Source organism: Oncorhynchus nerka, linkage group LG10 (genome assembly GCF_034236695.1).
Source record: "Oncorhynchus nerka isolate Pitt River linkage group LG10, Oner_Uvic_2.0, whole genome shotgun sequence".
In the NCBI taxonomy this organism is placed as follows: domain Eukaryota; kingdom Metazoa; phylum Chordata; class Actinopteri; order Salmoniformes; family Salmonidae; genus Oncorhynchus; species Oncorhynchus nerka.
In genome coordinates this window covers 38,293,110-38,317,481 of record NC_088405.1, presented here as the reverse complement: position 1 = coordinate 38,317,481, position 24,372 = coordinate 38,293,110, and the positions used below count along the sequence as shown (strand labels likewise).

The 24,372-nt window shown below is 44.7% G+C and overlaps 1 protein-coding gene across 1 annotated transcript in view; it reads right to left on the bottom strand.

The window, feature by feature from the left end:
* LOC115134910 (adhesion G protein-coupled receptor A3-like) overlaps positions 1-24,372 on the bottom strand; it is a 277,905-nt gene that overhangs the window by 160,500 nt on the left and 93,033 nt on the right. The window contains exon 7 of the mRNA XM_065023285.1: positions 9,304-9,517. Coding sequence (XP_064879357.1) covers positions 9,304-9,517 — 214 coding nt within the window. The remainder of the gene's footprint in view (positions 1-9,303; positions 9,518-24,372) is intronic.

Below are 24,372 nucleotides of genomic sequence, written 5' to 3'. Positions count from 1 at the left end.
AACACTGAACTAGACCACTACAACAATCTGCACGAGCAGCATGGGTGTCAGCAATGACAGATCCCGGATGAGTCCCCACTTATGTTATGTATCCCTATGGCCCTGCAGTCTAAGGGGGATGGAAACAAGACCCGTAACATAACTCATGCAAATTATAACAGTGAAAAGGGAACAGTGAGAACTAATAACCACAGACAACTTAAATCTACCCTCAAACACTATTGGTTTATTTTTAAACACGGTAAAGGGGGGCGGGAAAAGGAGCTGAGCTGGACCGAAGGAAAGAAACAAATATCCAAAAACACCCGTAAGCTAGACTAGCCTGCTTCAATACAGATAACTACCTAACCAATAAAATACAGTGGGTGGTCCGCCCAGTTCTAACTAGGGTATTTAGACAAAGTATTCCTACGGGTAGTGTACGCCCATGGGCGACTTGGCTTGGTACCCCATTTCCCCACCATAAAACAAACAGTCAAACACCATAACAAAATAACGGACAAAGTGACATGTAGTTGCAAAAACAAAACAGAGATCTCTGCATACAAGGAGAGAGGGAGAGAGACGTGGGGGAAAAAACTGAATGGGTTTTTTAACCAAGGGAAAGGGGATGTGATTGGGTAATGGAAACAGGAGGTGTGTCTTCAGATTGATGACTGATTGGGGAATGATGATTGCCACCTGTGAGGGGAGAGGGAGAGAAAAGAAACACACACACACAGGATACACACTCAGGATACCTGTATCTGTAACAGTAATGTATCCCGACAGTACGCTCTCGATGGAACTCCTGTAGAACACTGTGAGGGCCCTCTGGGACGGGCCAAATTTCTTCAGCCTCCCGAGATTAAAGAGTGACCGTAGTGCCTTCACCACGGTGGCCATGTGGTTTGTATGCCGAGAAGCTTTACGCTTTTGACCATCTCCACGGCGGCCTTGTTGAGGATGGAGGTGTGCCTAGCCTGTTTCCTCCTGAATTCCACAATCAGCTCCTTTGTTTTGCAGATGTTAAGGGAGAGTCAGGAAGTCCAGGACCCTGTTGATTAGGGAGGAGTTCAGTCCCAGTGCAATGGCAATTGCGTCGTCTGTGATTCTGTCGGGGCAGGAGGCGAATTGGAGAGGATCGAGTGTGTCTGGGAGGGAGGAGGTGATGAAGTCTTTGACTAGCCTCTCTCTCTTTGACTAGCCTCTCAAAGCACTCGGGTCAGTAGTGATTTAGTTCAATTACTTTCCCAGGCACAGGGATGATAATAGACATCTTGAAGCAGGTGGGGATAACGGCCTGAGCTAAAAAGTGAACTGCATGAATGAATCTTCTGGTCATCGTGAGTGAACAGATTGTACCTGGGTCCACCATAAGAGAGGCTGGTTTCAGACGATATCTAGAAGTATAGGACATGCTCTGGCCTGTACCAGGGAAATGCATAACCTGTAATAGTAGATTATAGGAAACCCGGTTGCAGTGAAGTTTTGTAGCAATATCATTACCTATCGAATACCAATGTATGTCTGTTGTGGCAGACCAGGGCATTTGGTCAAGACGTCAAGAGTATGATTAGTTCAGTTTCAAGGATTTTTATTTAAATAATAAATCAAAAAAGAAAAGGATAGGTCTCCCCATGAGTCCCTCTCCGGGATACCATCTTCTGGGCTCCGGGTCTTGCTGTATCCTGTCGGGCACAAAAACTCCCTCCTCATACCTCTGAAACCATCCCCAACTATACGGGAGTCCTTTCTTCCCCCTGATCTCCCGTGTGTGCTGCCCTTCTGGCAGCTTTATGGGCCTTGCACAGCTGGTGAGCAATCAGCCCTTGATTACTAACCAGCTCCCAATCAGCCCCAATTAGTCCTGGCCGGAGAGCCCGTCAAGACCTGGCACGTCCAGCCATCGCCTCGTGATTTATACTCCGTCCGTCACCAGGCCTCGACGAGTCTCCCCCTGGTGGCTGACCTGCTGTACGCCCCCCCAATTGTTTGTGTACTTTCCCCTGGACCTTTCCCCTCGCGGTCAACCTGGCTTGTCTGGAGGCGAGTCAGGTGCTTTTTCCAACCTTGGCTGTGGATGATGATATCATCCAGATAGGCCGCTGCGTACTGCTGGTGAGGTCGATGCACTCTGTTCATCAGTCGCTGGAATGTGGGTGGGGCTCCGTGGAGACCAAACGGGAGCACCTGGAACTGATACAAACCGTCTGGTGTCGAGAACACCGTCTTCTCCCGGGAAGAGGCTGCCAACGGTACCTGCCAATATCCTTTGGTCAGGTCAAGGGTGCTGATGTACTGGGCCTTTCCCAATCGGTCGATGAACTCGTCCACCCTCGGGATGGGGTAGGCGTCAAATAAGCTTACGTTGTTCACACCCTGGAAATCATTACAGAAGCGGAGGCTACCGTCCGGTTTGGGCACGAACACGGTGGGGCTGCACCATGCACTGTGGGACTCTTCAATGACCCCCATCCTTAGCATAGCCTCCACTTCTGGTTTCACGGCCTTCCTTCGGGACTCCGGAATCCATTATGGCCTCTTTTGTCTTTTGTTTCCCTGGGCCAGGTACAGATGTGGTGTTCAATGAGGCTCTTACACTCTGGGTATTATATTTGTGTATCCATAGGGGGTGTTCTAGCTCAATATTTCTATGTTGGTGTTTTGTATGGTTCCCAATTAGAGGCAGCTGGTAATCGTTGCCTTTAATTGGGGATCATATTTAGGTAGCCATTTTTCCCCCCATGTGTTTGTGGGATATTGTTTTGTGTTTGTGCATGTGCACTCCTACTTTCACGTTTCGTTGTTGGTTTATTGTTTTGAAGTTTCACCGACTTAAAGATGTGGAACTCTACACACGCTGCGCCTTGGTCTGTCTTTGATCATGAGCGTGACAGAATGTAAAATTTACTAAATTGAGATTCTGTGTCAAATTGGAATCTTTTTTTTTTTTTTTTTTCGGAAATAATAAAAAATTCAAACCTGAAATGTTTTGTATCAATAAGTATTTAACCTCTTTGTTAGGGCAAGCCTAAATCATTTCAGGAGTATAAATGTTCTTAATAAATCACAAAATAAGTTGCATAGACTCATTCTGTGTTAACAAATAGTGGGTAACATTTTTTAATGACTACCCCATCTCTGGACCCCACATACAGTTTATGTTTACATACACTTAGGTTTGGAGTCATTAAAACTAGTTTTCAACCACTACACACATTTCTTGTTAACAAAATATAGTTTTGCCAAGTTGGTTAGGACATCTACTGTGTGCATGACAAGTAATTTTAATTCCAACAATTGTTTAGAGACAGATTATTTCACTTATAATTCACTGTATCACAATTCCAGTGGGTCAGAAGTTTACATACACTAAGTTGACTGTGCCTTTAAACAGCTTGGAAAATTCCAGAAAATTATGTCAAGGCTTTAGAAGCTTATGATAGGCTAATTCGCATAATTTCAGTCAATTGGAGGTGACCTGTGGATGTATTTCAAGGCCTACCTTCAAACTCAGTGCCAAAAGAAATCAGCCAAGACTTCAGAATTATTTTTTTGTAGAACTCCACAAGTCTGGTTCATCCTTGGGAGCAATTTCCAAACACCTGAAGGACCAAGTTCCAGAACAACAGCAAATGACCTTGTGAAGATGCTGAATATCCCTTGAGCACAGTGACGTTATTAATTAGGCTTTGGGTGGTGTATCAATACACTCAGTCACTACAAAGACACAGGCGTACTTCCTAACTCAGTTGCCGGAGAGGAATGAAACTGCTCAGGGATTTCACCAGGAAGCCAATGGTGATTTTAAAATATGAGAAAACTGAGGATGGTAAAAAGAAGGAAGCCTGTACAGAATACAAATATTCCAAAACATGCCTCCTGCTTGCAACAAGGCACTTTAGTAATACTGCAAAAATGTGGCAAATCCAACAAAACACATCACTAACTACCACTCTATATATTTTCAAGCATGGTGGTGGCTGCATCATGTTATGGGTATGCTTGTCATCGGCAAGGACTAGGGTGGTTTCTTTGGATAAAAAGAAACGGAATACAGCTATAAGCACAGGCAAAATCCGAGTGTTAAAGGGAAACATGGTTCAGTCTGCTTTCCAACAGACACTGGGAGACAAATTCACCTTTCAGCAGAACAATAACTTATAACCCAGTCCCAAATCCTAATGAGAGTAGCTAACCAACAATGAATGTTCCTGAGTGTCCTGGTTAAAGTTTGACTTAAAAATCTATGGCAAGACTTGAAAATGGCTGTCCAAAGGTTCTTCTACAAAGTATTCACTCAGGGGTGTGAATACTTGTGTAAATTAGATATTTGTGTATTTCATTTTCAATCAATTTGTAAAAACATGTTTTCACTTTGTCATTATGGGGTATTGTGTGTAGATGGGTGGAGACCAAATCTATGAAGTCCTTTTTTTATTTAGGCAGTAACACAACAAAATGTGGAATAAGTCAAGTGGTATGAATACTTTCTGAAGACACACTGTATGTAGTAATATGTTATAGTGATGCCTTTATAGTTCATATTTTAAGTGGTGTCAATATAATGTCATTGTATTTCTATGTACATTATGTCATCCTAATATTAATGGCACTTTGCATTCTGCTCTGCAGTGCTTCCCTTCTCTCTTTTGTCCCACACATTTACTAATGAGCTGATGCTGATTCAATTTAATTTAACATGCAATATCAAGAGTAATGCAGGCACCTCCTGATAAATGAGTGAGTAAATTCATGTGTTTAATGCACATGCTTAAACGTAGACTCAGTGATATGATGTGAACACAAGCAGCAGTGTGAGATAATGCAAAGTGAGGGCAAAGGAAATGGCTGCACTTGTCAGCACCCATAAAGATAATGGTGAGCATCTGTGCACGTGCACAGGACTTTTTCTTCCTTCTCATGCATTATGACAGTTGTGTGACAGCAGTCAGTAATTATGTGATTTTTCTTCCTTGCATCCACAGACATTCTCCTCCAATCTATTTTTTAAAAGGACGTGAAAAAAGAAAGGACGTGAGGAATCAAAGAAAAGACAAAGACAAAGAACCTATCCCTGAATCCCAAATCAAACCCTAGCCCTTACACCCTATGCTCTGTGTAGACCTGATGTGGTTTGAAAGGTATAAGCAATATGGTGACAATTATACCTAGCCTATTAGAGGGCAAGATGGAGCTGCTGTAGCCCAGCATATGTGAGTGTATCTCCCAGTCCCTACCGCTGAAAAACATCCCCACAGCATGATGCTGCCACCACCATGCTTCACCGTAGGGATGGTGCCAGGTTTCCTCCAGATGTCACGCTTGGCATTCAAGCAAATCTTGGTTACATCAGACCATGGTCTGAGAATCTTTAAGTTCTTTTGGCAAACTCCAAGCGGGCTGTCATGTGCCTTTTACTGAGGTGTGGCTTCAGTCTGACCACTCTACCATAAAGGCCTGATTGGTGGAGTGCTGCAGAGATGGTAGTCCTTCTGGAAAGTTCTCCCATCTTCACAGAGGAACTCTAGAGCTCTGTCAGAGTGACTATCGGGTTCTTGGTCACCTCCCTGACCAAGGCCCTTCTCCCCCGATTGCTCAGCTTGGCTGGACGGCCAGCTTTAGGTGGTTCCAAACCTGGTGGTTCCAAACTTCTTCCATTCAAGAATGATGGAGGCCACTGTGTTCTTGGGGACCTTCAATGCTACAGAAATGTTTTGGTACACTTCCCCAGATCCCTGCCTCGACACAATCCTGTCTCCGAGCTCTATGGACCTCATGGCTTTGTTTTTGCTCTGACATGCACTGTCAACTGTGGGACCTTATATAGACAGATGTGTGCCTTTCCAAATTTTGTCCAATCAATTAGATTTACCACTGGTGGACTCAAATCAAGTTGTAGAAACATCTCGAGGATGATCAATGGAAACAGGATGCACCTGAGCTCTATTTCGAGTCTCATAGCAAAGGGTCTGAATACTTATGTAAATAAGGTATTTTTTGTTTGTTGCTTTGTCATTATGGGGTATTGTGTGTAGATTGCTTAGAAAAAAAAGTATATTTATTAAATTTTAGAACAAGGCTGTAAATGTAACAAAATGTGGGAAAAGTCAAGGGGTTGGAATACTTTCCGAAGGCACTGTGCATGTCGGAGAGGCATGTTTGTTCTACATAACATATTGACGTCTAACCATTACAAAATGTTGTGTTCTGCTCAACGAACCCCTGATCTATATATAACCTGTGTGTTTTTCTTTCTGTGTCCTACTCATCTGTCTGCTCCCCTTTCCTTTTCACTCTGCTCTTGTTCGCCAGGATCCAGGGGCTCTGCCATTCTGCCTACCGTATCCCTTCCCTAGAACTGGATCCATGACCAACCACGCTCCAAGATCCCACTTTTCATGACATTATCTACAGCTGTCTACAGCTACTGTTATTGTCATGTTGCTTAATCAAATCTGTTAAGAAACTGCACTTGCCATATCATCCTAGGCACAGTGAGATACACAGATGCGCTACATACACTAGCACTGCAAACACTCCAACAGCGAAGAGAGCAGCTGTGCCTGGAAGTCCCCCTTCCAAGACTGGCTGCCTGTGGAGGTAAAGTGACGTGCAGAACCACCCGTAGAACCCACCTCCTCTCCGTCCCACACACCAGAACTGAGAGATGAAAAAGAACAGCCATACACTACTTCTGCCAAATCTTTTTGAGGATCCTCCTCTCGTATGATGCACTTTACTTGTCATTCATACTTCTGTTTTCTCAACTAAATTGCTCTTTATTTTTTTACGTGTTGACTTTAGCCCATACCCATGTTGGTATATTAAATTAAATCAATCCCTTCATTACACAACTGTTCCACCAAAATAGCAACATTTTCATATTTCAATCTTAAATATTGACAGGTAGGTTCAAAATGATTCAACTGTCTGTTGTGTCCTGCATTATATTCAACCACAAGTGTCCTGCTGAATTACTGAGCTATGCCTATATGCCACGCGGTGGAGGAAGAGAGATGGGAACAAAGTAGCATAATAGGACTAATGAAAGCCTACTTTAGTAAGACATGACAATGGGAGGTGAGCTCAAAAGAAGCCAGACGAGCCAGTGTATGAATTGAACTGATTTGCACACGAATGAAGTGATACTAGCTGCATAGCAGCTCACGTTGCAATCTGAAAGGTAAGTTCATGTCCAGTTTACATATTTTCTTCGCCATTTTCCCGAAAAATTTGACTTTTCATGTTGTTAAAATGTTAACAAGGTACCCAAAAGTAGTTCAAAGTCATGTTTTCATCTTATTATCTAAACAAAACGTGTTTAAAAATCCCTAGAGTCGATGACCGTGCCCCATATAACTGTAATTAGCATCATAAAAAAAGCCCCATCAAAGTCTGTTTAAGCAAGAGAAATCTGTGGTGGAAGGTGGCCTAGCTACAGCGGTGTTTGCCAGACTATAAGCCATCCCGAAAATGGCCTACAAACTAGTACGACCAATATATGGAAATATGAGACTCTGACAAACATGATGGTGTTCTCCATTTTGCTCTACACCCCCCAGAAGCGTCACAGGACTCATCTGAGGTTAGTACCGCCGATCTGCCAACTTCTGCTTGTAGCGTCAGAACAGTTTGGGCTACACCTTTCCCTCTATAGAAAGGTGAGACTCTCAAGAGTGCTTAGGAGTATTTATGTCTGTAATAAATCCCTTTTGGGGGGAAAAACTCATTCTGATTGGCTACGACCTCGCCCAGTCATGTGAAATCCATTGATTATCGAGTCCCATTGTGACCAAGTGGGGGGACACTTTTTGTCAAGAGGACACTATTTGGCATGACAGGCCTATTAGAACAGAACACCACCTAACAATGGACACTGGGCTCTATATAAGGCCACTCTGCTCTGCTGTGTATGCTGTAGAGAACACAGGCATGTGTTAATCACTCGCCAATCCCTTCACATACACAAGTGATACATTCACCAGAGCAGCTTGATGGACACAATTCACAACTTAACACTACAGCTGTTAGTTGCCATTAGCTATGAGTGTTCCACAGCCATTCGCCAGTTCGTAATGAGCAGCCAGGTGTGAACTACAGACCTCATTGGAGAGGCAATGCTAAGTCATTCCATTTTGTCAGACCGCTACAGAACAATCTATCAATACAAATTCAAATTAGGAAGAGTAACACTGAATATGGTTAGCCAAGCGCAATAGATAAATGGTCATATATTTTCACTCATCCTCATACTTTGAGATAATCAACTCAGCCACAAAGCTATAGAGAATAGAACATAATAGTAAACTTCAACATCATAAATTACAAGTGGCAATGTTGGTCAAATCGTGAGTAGTGGGAGCTACAATATTCTGGGTTGGTATCTTTTCCAGATCTGGGAAAAGAGATGGAATTCCTTGTGCTATGTAAACCGTGACAACAAGCATTCCGGCCCTGTTGACACAGGGAAACATATTTCTGTCAGCACCATCCAAATTTATGTTAGAGCCCCCGGCTCAGAGCGTAGCAGCAGTTAAACTAATCAATGGCAATGTGCTCCTCCATATGAGCCTGCTTACCGCCAAGCAGACCTGGGTTCAAATACTATTTTAAATCTTTCCAATATTTTGAGTGTTTGCTTTAGCTTGCTTAGAGGACCAGATGGGTGGGTTTTACAGGTTTGGGAAGATTTGATTGGACCAATAAGCCAGGCAAGCTTAATTGAGCACAGATAAAGTATTTTAAATGATATTAAATAGTATTTGAAACCAGGTCTGCCGCCAAGCTAACAGTAACAACAGCATGGAGAGAAAACAAAGACAGGAAGAGGAAACGCGACAACAGGCCCCGAAATGTGAGAAAACCAGCATTGCTGCTCCCATTATCACTGTAATTAAGAGTCAGCAACTGTTCCTGTTAGCTTGTGATCGCCAAGCACTCCGGCAACGTTCCCGGAGCGCTCGGCAAACGTCCTGAGAGGGGCACAGATTAGCTTTCAGAGGCAGTGGCACGCGCGGTCAACCCAATTCTGTCCCTGTCCTTTCAGATCCCTATCAAGGGCGGACGATTACACAAGGTAAATCTCGGCGACAATAAGGGAGAGAAGGGGAAGTGTGTTTCTGATGCGTGCGATTGTCTGTTAGTGCTTGTGAGCATGGTTAGCGAGATGCAGTGTTGTGAGTGTGTGGTCGTGTACTGCAAAACTGTACCGCATGTGTGTGTGAGTGAGTGCTGCACTGCACAAATGTAACTGAGTGTGTCTGTGCCACAGCGAGCGAGAGAGATTAGCTCTCCACTCACGTCCCCGATTCCCCCTACCCGGTGAGCAGGCAGCAGTCATGGACCAGGGTATCCTCTACGTAGACGCCCCTGTCCTCGTTGCTGTGGACGACGTCGCCATTGTGGTGCCAGAGCAGCGTGACCGAAGGGTCCAGGTAGGACACAGTGCACTGCAGCGGCAGCCGGTCCCCACGGAACACCACCTGTCTCTGGGACGGGATCAGCTGAAACAGGGGTAGCTCCAGAGGCTCATCTGGAGAGGAGAGGAAGACACCAGGGAGAGGGTCAGGGAGAGGAGTAGAGGACGGGAAGGGTAGAACTCATTCATCCAGAGAGAAGGAGAGACTGGTGCGGTATTGGAATGGGAGGGGAGGAGGGGAATCAAAATGAATGATTCTCCATGACTGAAATCATGTCAGTAATACGGTATTGCAAATGTGAACGCACAAATATAAACATACAATATGCACAAATACACTTACACAAAAACACACATTATCAATCAGGAGGATTAACAAAAGCTGTGGGGAATATAGAGGATTTACAGTCATTCAAATCAGTCACTACCATAATAATTATGATTTTTGTGGATGTTGGCTATATAAAACGCAGGTCAAGGGTTCAAAAGTTTTAGGAAAAGCTTAGAAAATGCTAGCACTGCCTGGCGCTGCATGCACGGACACACTACTGGCTCGCTGTGGTACCTTGAGAATTCCACTGAACACAGGGAACATGTTCGATTGGACACATAAAGACACTTCCCTGGACATGCTCCAAGGAGCCAGCTAAGCAACGCTCTACCTTCAGTTCCAATCAGATCAATGGAGAGTGATAGCAGTACAGTGTGAAAGGCCATTCAGTACATGAATCGTAAACCTCTCCCATGTCCGGCTGCTGATACATTCAGTTCAAACGCCTACATCTCCGGCTACATTACATCTACATTCAAAATGCTATGCAACAAATCTGACAGAGATCAGGGTTGGGGAGTAAGTGATTACATGTAAATCAGTTACATGCAATCTGATTACATTTTTAAAACTGTAATCAGTTATGTTACAAGGAAACGCATTGTAATAAGGTTACAGATACTTTAGACAAACTAGATGTTTACTTTTGAATCCATGTTGGCGAAAAAAATACATTATGATACCTTTCTGTTTTCTCAGTGATATTTCAATTTGTAAGTTTGTTCTACCTGAGCAAGTTTGACCACAAGTCAGAAACCACTATGATGAAACACTAAATGTGTTTTATGGCTCCGTTCTGTCTTCTTCCAATGCCTCTTAAGGGGAAAGAAATAAGATTACGATACTGAGTTTGTGTAATCCAAGATGGCGTAGCAGTCAGACGTCTTTGTCCTGTCGTGTCCCTTGTGTTTATCGTTTTACATATTTTTCGTCGCATATCCTTTAAAATATTTTGCTAAACCTTATCATCTAAATACTCTCCTGCAACCCGCCTCACCCAATGTGGCGTGGATCTGCGTTGTTTTCCTAAAGTATTTCTATTTACTTCGGATCTGGAATCCCTCAACTGAAGCTAGCCAGCTAACTACCAGATATCAGTCAGCAAACCATTGCCAGCGGTCATCAGCTAACCTTCAGCTCGGAAAGCTCTCGCCAGTTCGAACAACGTGACTCTAACCAGAGCATAACGGACCTGTTATTTTTATCCCCGGTTTCCTAACGCAAACTGAACATTTTCATCTGGATCTTCACAACTAGCTAACCGCAATCCCGGATGACTACTCCTGGCTAGCGTTTCCATCTCAGAGCAAGCACCAATTTAGCTTGAAGCTAGCCCGACCAGGGCTCCTGTGCTACCACCGAAGCATACTCCAGGGCTACAATATCGGCCTGCTAGCTACCTAGAGCTACTTGGAACCCTACTAATTCCACGACTGGTCTATCGACGTCAGCGCACGAAGAGGCAAAAACCGACTTACCCCCATCGCGACGTCCCCCCCCAAAGGCTAACTTTCTAGCCCCTGCTATCTGCTTGCTTGCTAACCCGGTCTGCTAACTGCTAAACTGCCGGGCCCTGGTCTGCTAACTGCTAGCTTGCCTGCCCGGTCTGCTAACTGCTAGCCCTTGCTAACTGCTTGCTTGCTAACCCGGTCTGCTAACTGCTAGCTTGCCTGCCCAGTCTGCTAACTGCTAGCCCTTGCTAACTGCTTGCTTGCTAACCCGGTCTGCTAACGGCTAGCTTGCACTGGTCTACTAGCTGCTAGCTTGTTTAGCTCCGGCCTACTAACTGTTAGCTTGTTAGCCTGCTAACTGTCTGAATCGCGGTGTCCCCAGCCAGCCCAACCACTCACTGGACCCATAAGTTCACTTGGCTACGCATGCCTCTCTCTAATATCAATATGCCTTGTCCATTACTGTCCTGGTTAGTGATTACTGTCTTATTTCACTGTAGAGCCTCTAGCCCTGCTCAATATGCCTCAACCAACCATGTTGTTCACCTCCTACATATGCGATGACATCACCTGGTTTAAACATCTCTAGAGACTATATCTCTCTCTTCATTACTCAATGCCTAGGTTTACCTCCAATGTACTCACATCCTACCATACCTTTGTCTGTACATTATGCCTTGAATCTATGCTATTGTGCCCAGAAACCTGCTCCTTTTACTCTCTGTTCTGAACATGCTAGACGGCCAGTTCGTATAGTCTTTAGCCGTACCCTTATCCTACTTCTCCTCTGTTCCTCTGGTGATGTGGAGGTTAATCCAGGTCCTGCAGTGCCTAGCTCCACTCCCAACCCCCAGGTGCTCTCATTTGTTGACTTCTGTAAACGTAAAAGCCTTAGTTTCATGTATGTTAACATTAGAAGCCTACTTCCTAAGTTTGTTTTACTCACTGCTTTAGCACACTCTGCCAACCCAGATGTCTTAGCCGTGTCTGAATCCTGGCTTAGGAAAACCACCAAAAACCCTGAAATCTCCATTGCTAACTATGTTTTCCGCCAAGATAGGACTGCCAAAGGGGGCGGTGTTGCAATCTACTGCAAAGATAGAAAGTAATACAGAGCTCTGCAGGCTAAGTCTGTACCCAAGCAATTTGAGCTTCTACTTCTAAAAATTCACCTTTCCAGAAAAAAAGTCTCTCACTGTTGCCGCTTGCTATTATAGACCTCCCTCTGCCCCCAGCTGTGCCCTCGATACTATATGTGAACTGATTGCCCCCCCATCTATCTTCTGAGCTCGTGCTACTAGGTGACCTAAACTGGGACATGTTTAACACTCCGGCCATCCTACAAACTAAGCTTGATGCCCTCAATCTCACACAAATTATCAATGAACGTACCAGGTACAACCCCAAATCCATAAATACGGGCACCCTCATAGATGTCATCCTAACTAATTCGCCCTCCAAATACACCTCTGCTGTTTTCAATCAAGATCTCAGTGATCACTGCCTCATTGCCTGCACCCGTAATGGGTCTGCGACCAAACGACCACCCCTCATCACTGTCAAACGCTCCCTGAAACACTTCTGGCCTTTCTAATCGACCTGGCCGAGGTATCCTGGAATGACATTGACCTCATCCCGTCAGTAGATGATGCCTGGCTATTCTTTAAAAGTGCCTTCCTCACCATCTTAAATAAGCATGCCCCTCTCAAAAAATGTAGAACTAGGAATAGATATAGTCCTTGGTTCACGCCAGACATGTCTGCCCTTGACCAGCACAAAAACATCCTGTGGCGTTCTGCATTAGCATTGAATAGCCCCCGTCATATGCAACTTTTCAGGGAAGTTAGGAACAAATATACACAGGCAGTTAGAAAAGCTAAGGCAAGCTTTTTCAAACATACATTTGCATCCTGTAGTACTAACCCCAAAAAGTTCTGGGACACTGTAAAGTCCATGGAGAATAAGAGCACCTCCTCCCAGCTGCCCACTGCTCTGAGGCTAGGAAACACTGTCACCACCGATAAATCCACTATAATTGAGAATTTCAATAGGCATTTCTCTACGGCTGGCCATGCTTTCCACATGGCTACCCCTACCCCGGTCAACTGCCCGGCACCCTCCACAGCAACCCGCCAAAGCCCCCACCATTTCTCCTTTACCCAAATCCAGATAGCCGATGTTCTGAAAGAGCTGCAAAATCTGGACCCCTACAAATCAGCCGGGCTAGACAATCTGGACCCTCTCTTTCTAAAATTATCTGCCGAAATGGTTGCAATCCCTATTACTAGCCTGTTCAACATCTCTTTCGTATCGTCTGAGATTCCCAAAGATTGGAAAGCTGCCGCGGTCATCCCCCTCTTCAAAGGGGGTGACACTCTAGACCCAAACTGTTATAGACCTATATCCATCCTACCCTGTCTTTCTAAGGTCTTCGAAAGCCAAGTTAACAAACAGATTACTGACCATTTCGAATCCCACCATACCTTCTCCGCTATGCAATCTGGTTTCAGAGCTGGTCATGGGTGCACCTCAGCCACGCTCAAGGTTCTAAACGACATCATAACCGCCATCGATAAGAGACATCACTGTGCAACCGTATTCATCGACCTGGCCAAGGCCTTCGACTCTGTCAATCACACAATTCTTATTGGCAGACGCGACAGCCTTGGTTTCTCAAATGATTGCCTCGCCTGGTTTACCAACTACTTCTCTGATAGAGTTCAGTGTGTCAAATCGGAGGGCCTGTTGTCTGGACCTCTGACTGTCTCTATGGGGGTGCCACAGGGTTCAATTCTCGGGCCGACTCTCTTTTCAGTATACATCAATGATGTTGCTCTTGCTGCTGGTGATTCTCTGATCCACCTCTACGCAGACAACACCATTCTGTATACTTCTGGCCCCTCCTTGGACACTGTGTTAACTAACCTCCAGACGAGCTTCAATGCCATACAACTCTCCTTCCGTGGCCTCCAACTGCTCTTAAACGCAAGTAAAACTAAATGCATGCTTTTCAATCGATCACTGCCCTCACCTGCTCGCCCGTCCAGCATCACTACTCTGGACGGCTCTGACTTAGAATACGTGGACAACTACAAATACCTGGGTGTCTGGTTAGACTGTAAACTCTCCTTCCAGACTCACGTTAAACATCTCCAATCCAAAATTAAATCTAGAATAGGCTTCCTATATCGCAACAAAGCATCCTTCACTCATGCTGCCAAACATAACCTCGTAAAACTGACCATCCTACCGATCCTCGACTTCGGTGATGTCATCTATAAAATAGCCTCCAACACTCAACAAACTGGATGCAGTCTATCACTGTGCCATCCGTTTTGTTACCAAAGCCCCATACACTACCCACCATTGCGACCTGTACGCTCTCGTTGGTTGGCCCTCGCTTCATACTCGTCACCAAACCCACTAGCTACAGGTTATCTACAAGTCTCTGCTAGGTAAAGCCCCGCCTTATCTCAGCTGATTGGTCACCATAGCAGCACCCACTCATAGCACGTGCTCCAGCAGGTATATCTCACTGGTCACCCCCAAAGCCAATTCCTCCTTTGGTCATCTCTCCTTCCAGTTCTTTGCTGCCCATGACTGGAACGAATTGCAAAAATCTCTGTAACTGGAGACTCACATTACCGAGATGGCATAGCAGTTCAGACGTCTTTTGTCCTCGTCTTGTCGTGTCCTGTATATATATATATTTACAACTTTTTTCACATACATTTTCTTTTTCTTTTCCATCAACTTATCTTCAAAACACTCTCCTGCAACCCGCCTCACCAATTTATATTTATAAATAAGTATTATTTACCTCAAATCTGCAATCCTCCAAGAAGCTAGCCAGAAGCTAGCCAGAAACTCCAAGAAGCTAGCCAGAAACTAGCCAGAAGCTAGCCAGGAGCTAGCCAGAAGCTAGCCCAGAAGCTAATCCAGAAGCTAATCAGAAGCTAGTTCAGAAGCTAGTTCGCTTCTTTACTGGCAAATCGTTAGTATTCAGCTAACCACGGTTTGTGGTCATCAGCTATCCTTTAGCTCGAAAATCTATCGCCAGTTTTGTACGGCTCAGCGCGGCTCGGAACGGAACATACCGGACCAATTTTTCTCTCCATGTCCCTGGATTTCAACTGCTCTCTGGACATTCATACCCGGATCTCACAGCTAGCTAGCTGCTATCCGTGTGACTATCTGCTTTCGTCGATTCCGGACCAAACATCAATTACTCCGGAGCTAGCCAGCTCCGTCAATAACTCCCGAGTTCCATCAATCACTCCTGGGCTGCAGTCACCTATCCGGACCCGTTTTACTGCCTACGCGGAGCCCCACCGGGCCTTCACAACTGGACTGCCGACGTTATCTACCCGAAGGAGATCCGGCTGGCTCCTCCGTCGCGACGTTACCTGAACGCCCATCTGCGGCCTTCTAACCGTTAGCTGTCTTACCGGCTGCTCTCAGAATAGACAATCGGACAATTTATTTATTTTTATTATTATTATTATGTTTCTTCTTGGGCCTCTATAACTATATCTATTGTTTTTATTTTTTGTTTGTTGTGTGATTTGGATTAATCCCCTCTACCACACGGAACCCCACTAATCTACTGACGGAATGCAAGAGGTGGCTAACAACAGACCTCCATCCTATGCTAGCTTGCTACCGATGGCCTGGCTAGCTGTCTAAATCGCCGTGACCCCCAACCAACCTCTCCACTCACTGGACCCTTTTGATCACTCGACTAAGGATGCCTCTCCTTAATGTCAATATGTCTTGTCCATTGCTGTTCTGGTTAGTGTTTATTGGCTTATTTCACTGTAGAGCCTCTAGTCCTGCTCACTATACCTTATCCAACTTATTAGTTCCACCACCCACACATGCAATGACATCTCCTGGTTTCAATGATGTTTCTTGAGACAATATCTCTCTCTTCATCACTCAATACCTACGTTTACCTCCACTGTATTCACATCCTACCATACCTTTGTCTGTACATTATACCTTGATGCTATTTTATCGCCCCCAGAAACCTCCTTTTGCTCTCTGTTCCAGACGTTCTAGACGACCAATTCTTATTGCTTTTAGCCGCACCCTTATTCTTCTCCTCCTATGTTCCTCTGGCGATGTAGAGGTGAATCCAGGCCCTGCAGTGCCTAGCTCCACTCCTATTCCCCAGGCGCTCTCTTTTGATGACTTCTGTAACCGTAATAGCCTTGGTTTCATGCATGTTAACATTAGAAGCCTCCTCCCTAAGTTTGTTCTATTCACAGCTTTAGCACACTCTGCCAACCCGGATGTTCTAGCTGTGTCTGAATCCTGGCTTAGGAAGACCACCAAAAATTCAGAAATTTTAATTCCAAACTACAACATTTTCAGACAAGATAGAACTGCCAAAGGGGCGGTGTTGCAATCTACTCAAAGATAGCCTGCAGAGTTCTGTCCTACTATCCAGGTCTGTACCCAAACAATTTGAACTTCTACTTTTAAAAATCCACCTCTCTAAAAACAAGTCTCTCACCGTTGCCGCCTGCTATAGACCACCCTCTGCCCCCAGCTGTGCTCTGGACACCATACGTGAACTGATTGCCCCCCATCTATCTTCAGAGCTCGTGCTGCTAGGCGACCTAAACTGGAACATGCTTAACACCCCAGCCATCCTACAATCTAAACTTGATGCCCTCAATCTCACACAAATTATCAATGAACCTACCAGGTACCCCCCCAAAGCCTTAAACACGGGCACCCTCATAGATATCATCCTAACCAACTTCCCCTCTAAATACACCTCTGCTGTCTTCAACCAAGATCTCAGCGATCACTGCCTCATTGCCTGCATCCGTAATGGGTCAGCGGTCAAACGACCTCCACTCATCACTGTAAAACGCTCCCTGAAACACTTCAGCGAGCAGGCCTTTCTAATCGACCTGGCCGGGGTATCCTGAAAGGATATTGATCTCATCCCATCAGTAGAGGATGCCTGGATATTTTTTTAAATGCCTTCCTAACCATCTTAAATAAACATGCCCCATTCAAGAAATTTAGAACCAGGAACAGATATAGCCCTTGGTTCTCCCCAGACCTGACTGCCCTTAACCAACACAAAAACATCCTATGGCGTTCTGCATTAGCATCGAACAGCCCCCGTGATATGCAGCTGTTCAGGGAAGCTAGAAACCGTTATACACAGGCAGTTAGAAAAGCCAAGGCTAGCTTTTTCAAGCAGAAATTTGCTTCCTACAACACTAACTCAAAAAAGTTCTGGGACACTGTAAAGTCCATGGAGAATAAGAACACCTCCTCCACTGCACTGAAGATAGGAAACACTGTCACCACTGATAAATCCACCATAATTGAGAATTTCAATAAGCATTTTTCTACGGCTGGCCATGCTTTCCACCTGGCTACTCCTACCCCGGTCAACAGCACTGCACCCCCAACAGAAACTCGCCTAAGCCTTCCCCATTTCTCCTTCTCCCAAATCCATTTAGCTGATGTTCTGAAAGACCCGAAAAATCTGGACCCCTACAAATCAGCCGGGCTAGACAATCTGGACCCTTTCTTTCTAAAATTATCTCCCGAAATTGTTGCCACCCCTATTACTAGCCTGTTCAACCTTTCTTTCGTGTCGTCTGAGATTCCCAAAGATTGGAAAGCAGCTGCGGTCATCCCCCTCTTCAAAGGGGGGGACACTCTTGACCCAAACTGCTACAGACCTATATCTATCCTACCATGCCTTTCTAAGGTCTTCGAAAGCCAAGTCAACAAACAGATTACCGACCATTTCGAATCTCACCATACCTTCTCTGCTATGCAATCTGGTTTCAGAGCTGGTCATGGGTGCACCTCAGCCACGCTCAAGGTCCTAAACGATATTGTTACGTTCCCCAGTTTATGTGTTGTAGTTTGTGTATTTGCATGTGTTTATTTCAGGAAATGGCTTCCTGAAATCCCTCAAGCAGCTGATTGGATGACTCCAGGGCTAATTGGAGAGCTGACCCCGCCCCCTCGTCAAGACGCAGCTGTCTCCAATTACCCATTCCTCCAGAAGCTATATAAAAGCCAGTGTTCTGTTCAGGAGGGAGAGATTTGCTGGGAGGTCAGAGATTTCGGAGGTAGGGATTACTGAGAGAGATTTTGCTAGAGGTTGATTTTGCTGGGAGTTCATTGCTGGGAAGTAGTATGTTCTGTGAGTTTGTTGCTCAGATAGAGCTTATTTGATGTCCTTTGTTTCTTAGTTTGTTTGTGAAATTGTTTAATATTCTGTTTCATTTGTTCCCAGGGGGAGAAGGGGAAGGGACCTTGAGAGTGCTTAGGCAAGAGGCCCGCGGGCATACATATACCCGTAGTATATTCACTGTCTAGGCACACTAGGTAAGACCTGGGCGGACCACCCCCTGTATTTTGGTTAGGGCACCAGGTGGTGCTAAATTAGGTAAGTAGTGGGTAGGCAGGTAAGATAGGAGAGGGGGGGCTTTGAGATTTACTTTCTTTGCTTTGGTTCCGTCCAGCCCCTTTTCCCCATATTACCGTGTAAAGGAATAAAGTCCTTGTAAACGGTACCACATTCTGCCTGTTGTCATTCTTACTTGCACCTACAGTCCATACCTTTTTCACTTCACGGAGAGTTTAGTTGTAGCAGGGTGTTGCGTTCCCTCTTCATAGAGGCGTGCGTAACAATATCTTAACCGCCATCGATAAGAAACATTACTGTGCAGCCGTATTCATTGATCTGGCCAAGGCTGTCAATCACCACATCCTCATCGGCAGACTCGACAGCCTTGGTTTCTCAAATGATTGCCTCGCCTGGTTCACCAACTACTTCTCTGATCGAGTTCAGTGTGTCAAATCGGAGGGTCTGCTGTCCGGACCTCTGGCAGTCTCTATGGGGGTGCCACAGGGTTCAATTCTTGGACCGACTCTCTTCTCTGTATACATCAATGAGGTCGCTCTTGCTGCTATTCCACCTCTATGCAGACGACATCATTCTGTATACTTCCGGCCCTTCTTTGAACACTGTGTTAATAACCCTCCAGGCAAGCTTCAATGCCATAACTCTCCTTCCGTGGCCTCCAATTGCTCTTAAATACAAGTCAAACTAAATGCATGCTCTTCAACCGATTGCTACCTGCCCGCCTGTCCAACATCACTACTCTGGACGGCTCTGACTTAGAATACGTGGACAACTACAAACACTTAGGTGTCTGGTTAGACTGTAAACTCTCCTTCCAGACCCATATCAAACATCTCCAATCCAAAGTTAAATCTAGAATTGGCTTCCTATTTTGCAACAAAGCATCCTTCACTCATGCTGCCAAACATACCCTTGTAAAACTGACCATCCTACCAATCCTCGACTTTGGCGATGTCATTTACAAAATAGCCTCCAATACCCTACTCAACAAATTGGATGCAGTCTATCACAGTGCAATCAGTTTTGTCACCAAAGCCCCATTTATTACCCACCATTGCGACCTGTATGCTCTCGTTGGCTGGCCCTCGCTTCATACTCGTCGCCAAACCCACTGGCTCCATGTCATCTACAAGACCCTGCTAGGTAAAGTCCCCCCTTATCTCAGCTCGCTGGTCACCATAGCATCTCCCACCTGTAGCACACGCTCCAGCAGGTATATCTCTCTAGTCACCCCCAAAACCAATTCTTTCTTTGGCCGCCTCTCCTTCCAGTTCTCTGCTGCCAATGACTGGAACGAACTACAAAAATCTCTGAAACTGGAAACACTTATCTCCCTCACTAGCTTTAAGCACCAACTGTCAGAGCATCTTACAGATTACTGCACCTGTACATAGCCCACCTATAATTTAGCCCAAACAACTACCTCTTTCCCAACTGTATTTAATTTATTTATTTATTTTGCTCCTTTGCACCCCATTATTTTTATTTCAACTTTGCACATTCTTCCATTGCAAAACTACCATTCCAGTGTTTTACTTGCTATATTGTATTTACTTTGCCACCATGGCCTTTTTTGCCTTTAGCTCCCTTCTCACCTCATTTGCTCACATTGTATATAGACTTGTTTATGCTGTATTATTGACTGTATGTTTGTTTTACTCCATGTGTAACTCTGTGTCGTATCTGTCGAACTGCTTTGCTTTATCTTGGCCAGGTCGCAATTGTAAATGATAACTTGTTCTCAACTTGTCTACCTGGTTAAATAAAGGTGAAATAAACATCTCCCTCACTAGCTGCACCTGTACTTAGCCTATCTGTAAACAGCCCATCTACCTACCTCATCCCCATACCCCATACTGGTATTTATTTATTTTGCTCCGTTGCACCCCAGTATCTCTACCTGCACATTCATCTTCTGCCGATTTACCATTCCAGTGTTTAATTGCCATATTGTAATTACTTCGCCACCATGGCCTATTTATTTCCTTAACTTACCTCATTTGCACTCACTGTATATAGACTTTTTGTTTTCTTTTGTTCTACTGCATTATTGACTGTATGTTTTGTTTATTCCATGTGTAACTCTGTGTTGTATGTGTGCTACGCTTTATCTTGGCCAGGTTGCAGTTGCAAATGAGAACTTGTTCTCAACTAGCCTACTTGGTTAAATAAATAAAAATCCAAAAGTTATGTTGCTGATTACAATTTTGGACAGGTACCGAGTAACTATAACAGACTACATTTAGAAAATAACCTACTCAACCCCTGAGAGATAGTGAGAATGCGAAGGCACGGCTCCAATCCATCTCTCCAATCCATGGTTAAACTAAGCCAATAACAGAGCCAATAAATGTATATTTTAATGTATGATCTGAGAAACGATTAAGGTTGATTTAGCGAAGCCTGACCTTGATTTGATGTATACGTACTCTAATGTATACACACATGGTGAAATTAAATAATGCATATAAATAGCAAATACAAGACATACAGTGCCTTGCAAAAGTATTCATCCCCCTTGGCATTTTTCCTATTTTGTTGCATTACAACCTGTAATTTAAATGTATTTTTATTTGGATTTCATGTAACGGACATACAAAACAGTCCAAATTGGTGAAGTGTAAAAACTGAAAAGTGGTGCGTGCTATGAAGACCCTAAATAAAATCTGGTGAAACCAATTACCTTCAGAAGTCACATAATTAGTTAAATAAAGTCCACCTGTGTGCAATCTAAGTGTCACATGATTTGTCACATGATCTCAGGACATATACACCTGTTCTGAAAGGCCCCAGAGTCTGCAACACCACTTAGCAATGGGCACCACCAAGCAAGCGGCACCATGAAGACCAAGGAGTTCTCCAAACAGGTTAGGGACAAAGTTGTGGAGAAGTACAGATCAGGGTTGGGTTATAAAAAAGGACCTGAAACTTCGAACATCCCACAGAGCACCATTAAATCCATTATTAAAAAATAGAAAGAATATGGCACCACAACAAACCTGCCAAGAGAGAGCCGCCCACCAAAACTCACAGACAAGGCAAGGAGGGCATTAATCAGAGAGGCAACAAAGAGACCAAATATAACCCTGAAGGAGCTGCAAAGCTCCACAGCAGAGATTGGAGTATCTGTCTACAGGACCACTTTAAGCCGTACGCACCACAGAGCTGAGCTTTACGGAAAAGTGGCCAGAAAAAAGCCATTGCTTAAGAAAAAATTAAGCAAACTTTTGGTGTTCACCAAAATGCATGTGGGAGACTGCAAACATATGGAAGAAGGTACTCTGGTCAGATGAGACTAAAATTGAGCAGTTTGGCCATCAAGGAAAACGCTGTCTGCGCAATCCCAACACCTCTCATCACCCTGAGAATACCATGGTGGTGGCAGCATCATAGTGTGGGGATGTGTTTCATCAGCAGGGACTGGGAAACTGGTCAGAATTGAAGGAATGATGGATGGCGCTAAATACAGGGATATTCTTGAGGGAAACCTGTTTCAGTCTTCCAGAGATTTCAGACTGGGACGGAGGTTCACCTTGGCCCTAAGCATACTGCTAAAGCAATACTTGAGTGGTTTAAGGGGAAACATTTAAATGTAATTGGAATGGCCTAGTCAAAGCCCAGACCTCAATCCAATTGAGAATCTGTTGTATGACTTAAAATTGCTGTACATCAGCAGAACTCATCCAACTTGAAGGAGCTGGAGCAGGTTTGCCTTGAAGAATGGGCAAAAATCCCAGTGGCTAGATGTGCCAAGCTTATAGAGACATACCCCATGAGACTTGCAGCTGTAATTGCTGCAAAAGGTGGTTCTACAAAGTATTGACTTTGGGGGGTGAATAGTTATGTACATTGGGGCGGCAGGGTAGCCTAGTGGTTGGAGAGTTGGACTAGTAACCGGAAGGTTGCAAGTTCAAACCCCCGAGCTGACAAGGTACAAATCTGTCGTTCTGCCCCTGAACAGGCAGTTAACCCACTGTTCCTAGGCCGTCATTGAAAATAAGAATTTGTTCTTAACTGACTTGCCTCATAAAATAAATATTCAAGTGTTCTGTTCTTTGTTTTATTTCTTGTTCGTTTCACAATAAAAAAATATTTTGCATCTTCAAAGTGGTAGGCATGTTGTGTAAATAAAAATGATACAAACCCCCCAAAATCAATTTGAATTTCAGTTTGTAAGGTAACAAATTTGGAAAAATGCCAAGGGGGGTGAATACTTTCGCAAGCCACTGTATGTGCTGCTGTACTAAAGTACACCATTAACATCCTCATCTCCTGGACTAACACCACTCATCTGTTGATATTGCAATCAACATGTGTTTATAAAAAACAACAACATATTGTACTTTTTTACCCTCCAAATTCGTGATATCCAATTGGTAGTTACAATCTTGTCCTATCGCTGCAACTCCCGTATGTATTCGGGAGAGGCGAAGGTCGAGAGCCATGCGTCCTCCAAAACACGACCCACTGCTTCTTGACACACTGCTCGCTTACTCGGAAGCCATCCGCACCAACGTGTCTTAGGAAACACCATACACCTGGCGACTGTGTCAGTGTGCATGCTCCCGGCCCGCCACCGGAGTCAAGGACATGTCTGCCGGCCAAAACCTCCCCTAGCCCGGATGACGCTGTGCCAATTGTGCGCCGCCTCATGGGTCTCCCGGTATCGAACCTGGATCTGTAGTAACTCTGCTAGCACTGCAATGTAGTGCCTCAGACCGCTGTACCACTCTGGAGGCCCTCAATCTACATGTATTTTATAGTGTCATTTCATTTGTTGATCATTTACAGAGCCATGTATTTGGTAGTTGCACATGAAGAGGTGCAGAACTGGAGCTACCGCATACCCTGTAGCTGACTGCAGCTGGCTAAATGGTACCACAGCAAAAAAAAAGTGATGGACTGTTGACCTGCTATTATGCTCATACTGTTGAATCAACACTAAGTGCCAAAGGATCCGAGTGGCAGATGGCCTGTGCCTATCAGGCACTGCCAGGGTGAGATTGTGTGTGTGTGTGTGTGTTTCCCCGGTGTGTACAGTATGTGCGTGCTGATGAAGTAAGGGTGTTGAGCCATTGTGTGTGTGTAATGGCACGAGGAAAAGCCACGGCAATGCCCTATCCGTGTGTGTGTTTGTACGCTAGTATGTGTGCGAGCGTGTGTGCGCGCATGTGTGAGTAAGTGTGTGTGATGGTGCGAGGATCCCTGGGCTGCAGTTAACACAACCCCCTAGAGTCGATGTCCTCACCCATGATGAAATCTAATTAGCATAGTACAAAAATCCCAGTAGAAGTTGTTGAAGCTAGAGATGTTTTTTTTTTGCAAGGGCTGCGTCTCAATCCACTGTGGTGGAAGGTGGCAGAGCTACAGCTGTGTGTGTCAGACCAGGAGACGGTTCCGAACGGTTTAGCTCTACGACCCCCACAAGTGTCACGGGACTAATCAGAAGTCGATACTGAATGTGTAATTGTGACAAATGTGTAAATGTTCTTAACGTTTAAACTGCCTTTTTTTTCATCGTTTAAACATTTAAACGATAAGAAAATGTTCATGAAATGAGAAGTCACAATTCAGATATGATCCTGCGTATGACAGCTACGGGGCAATGCAGTTCGATCTACCGCAGTCCTGGCTACTTACCAGAAGGCACTCACCTTACTACTGTCCCCAACAGTGGTAGTTAATGCCATTTTATGTTCTCTGCTGTGTCCCTCTCCTCTATGTTCCCAATTGTCAGTACATGGGACTTCATGTCCCGCTTCTTATCAATGTGATT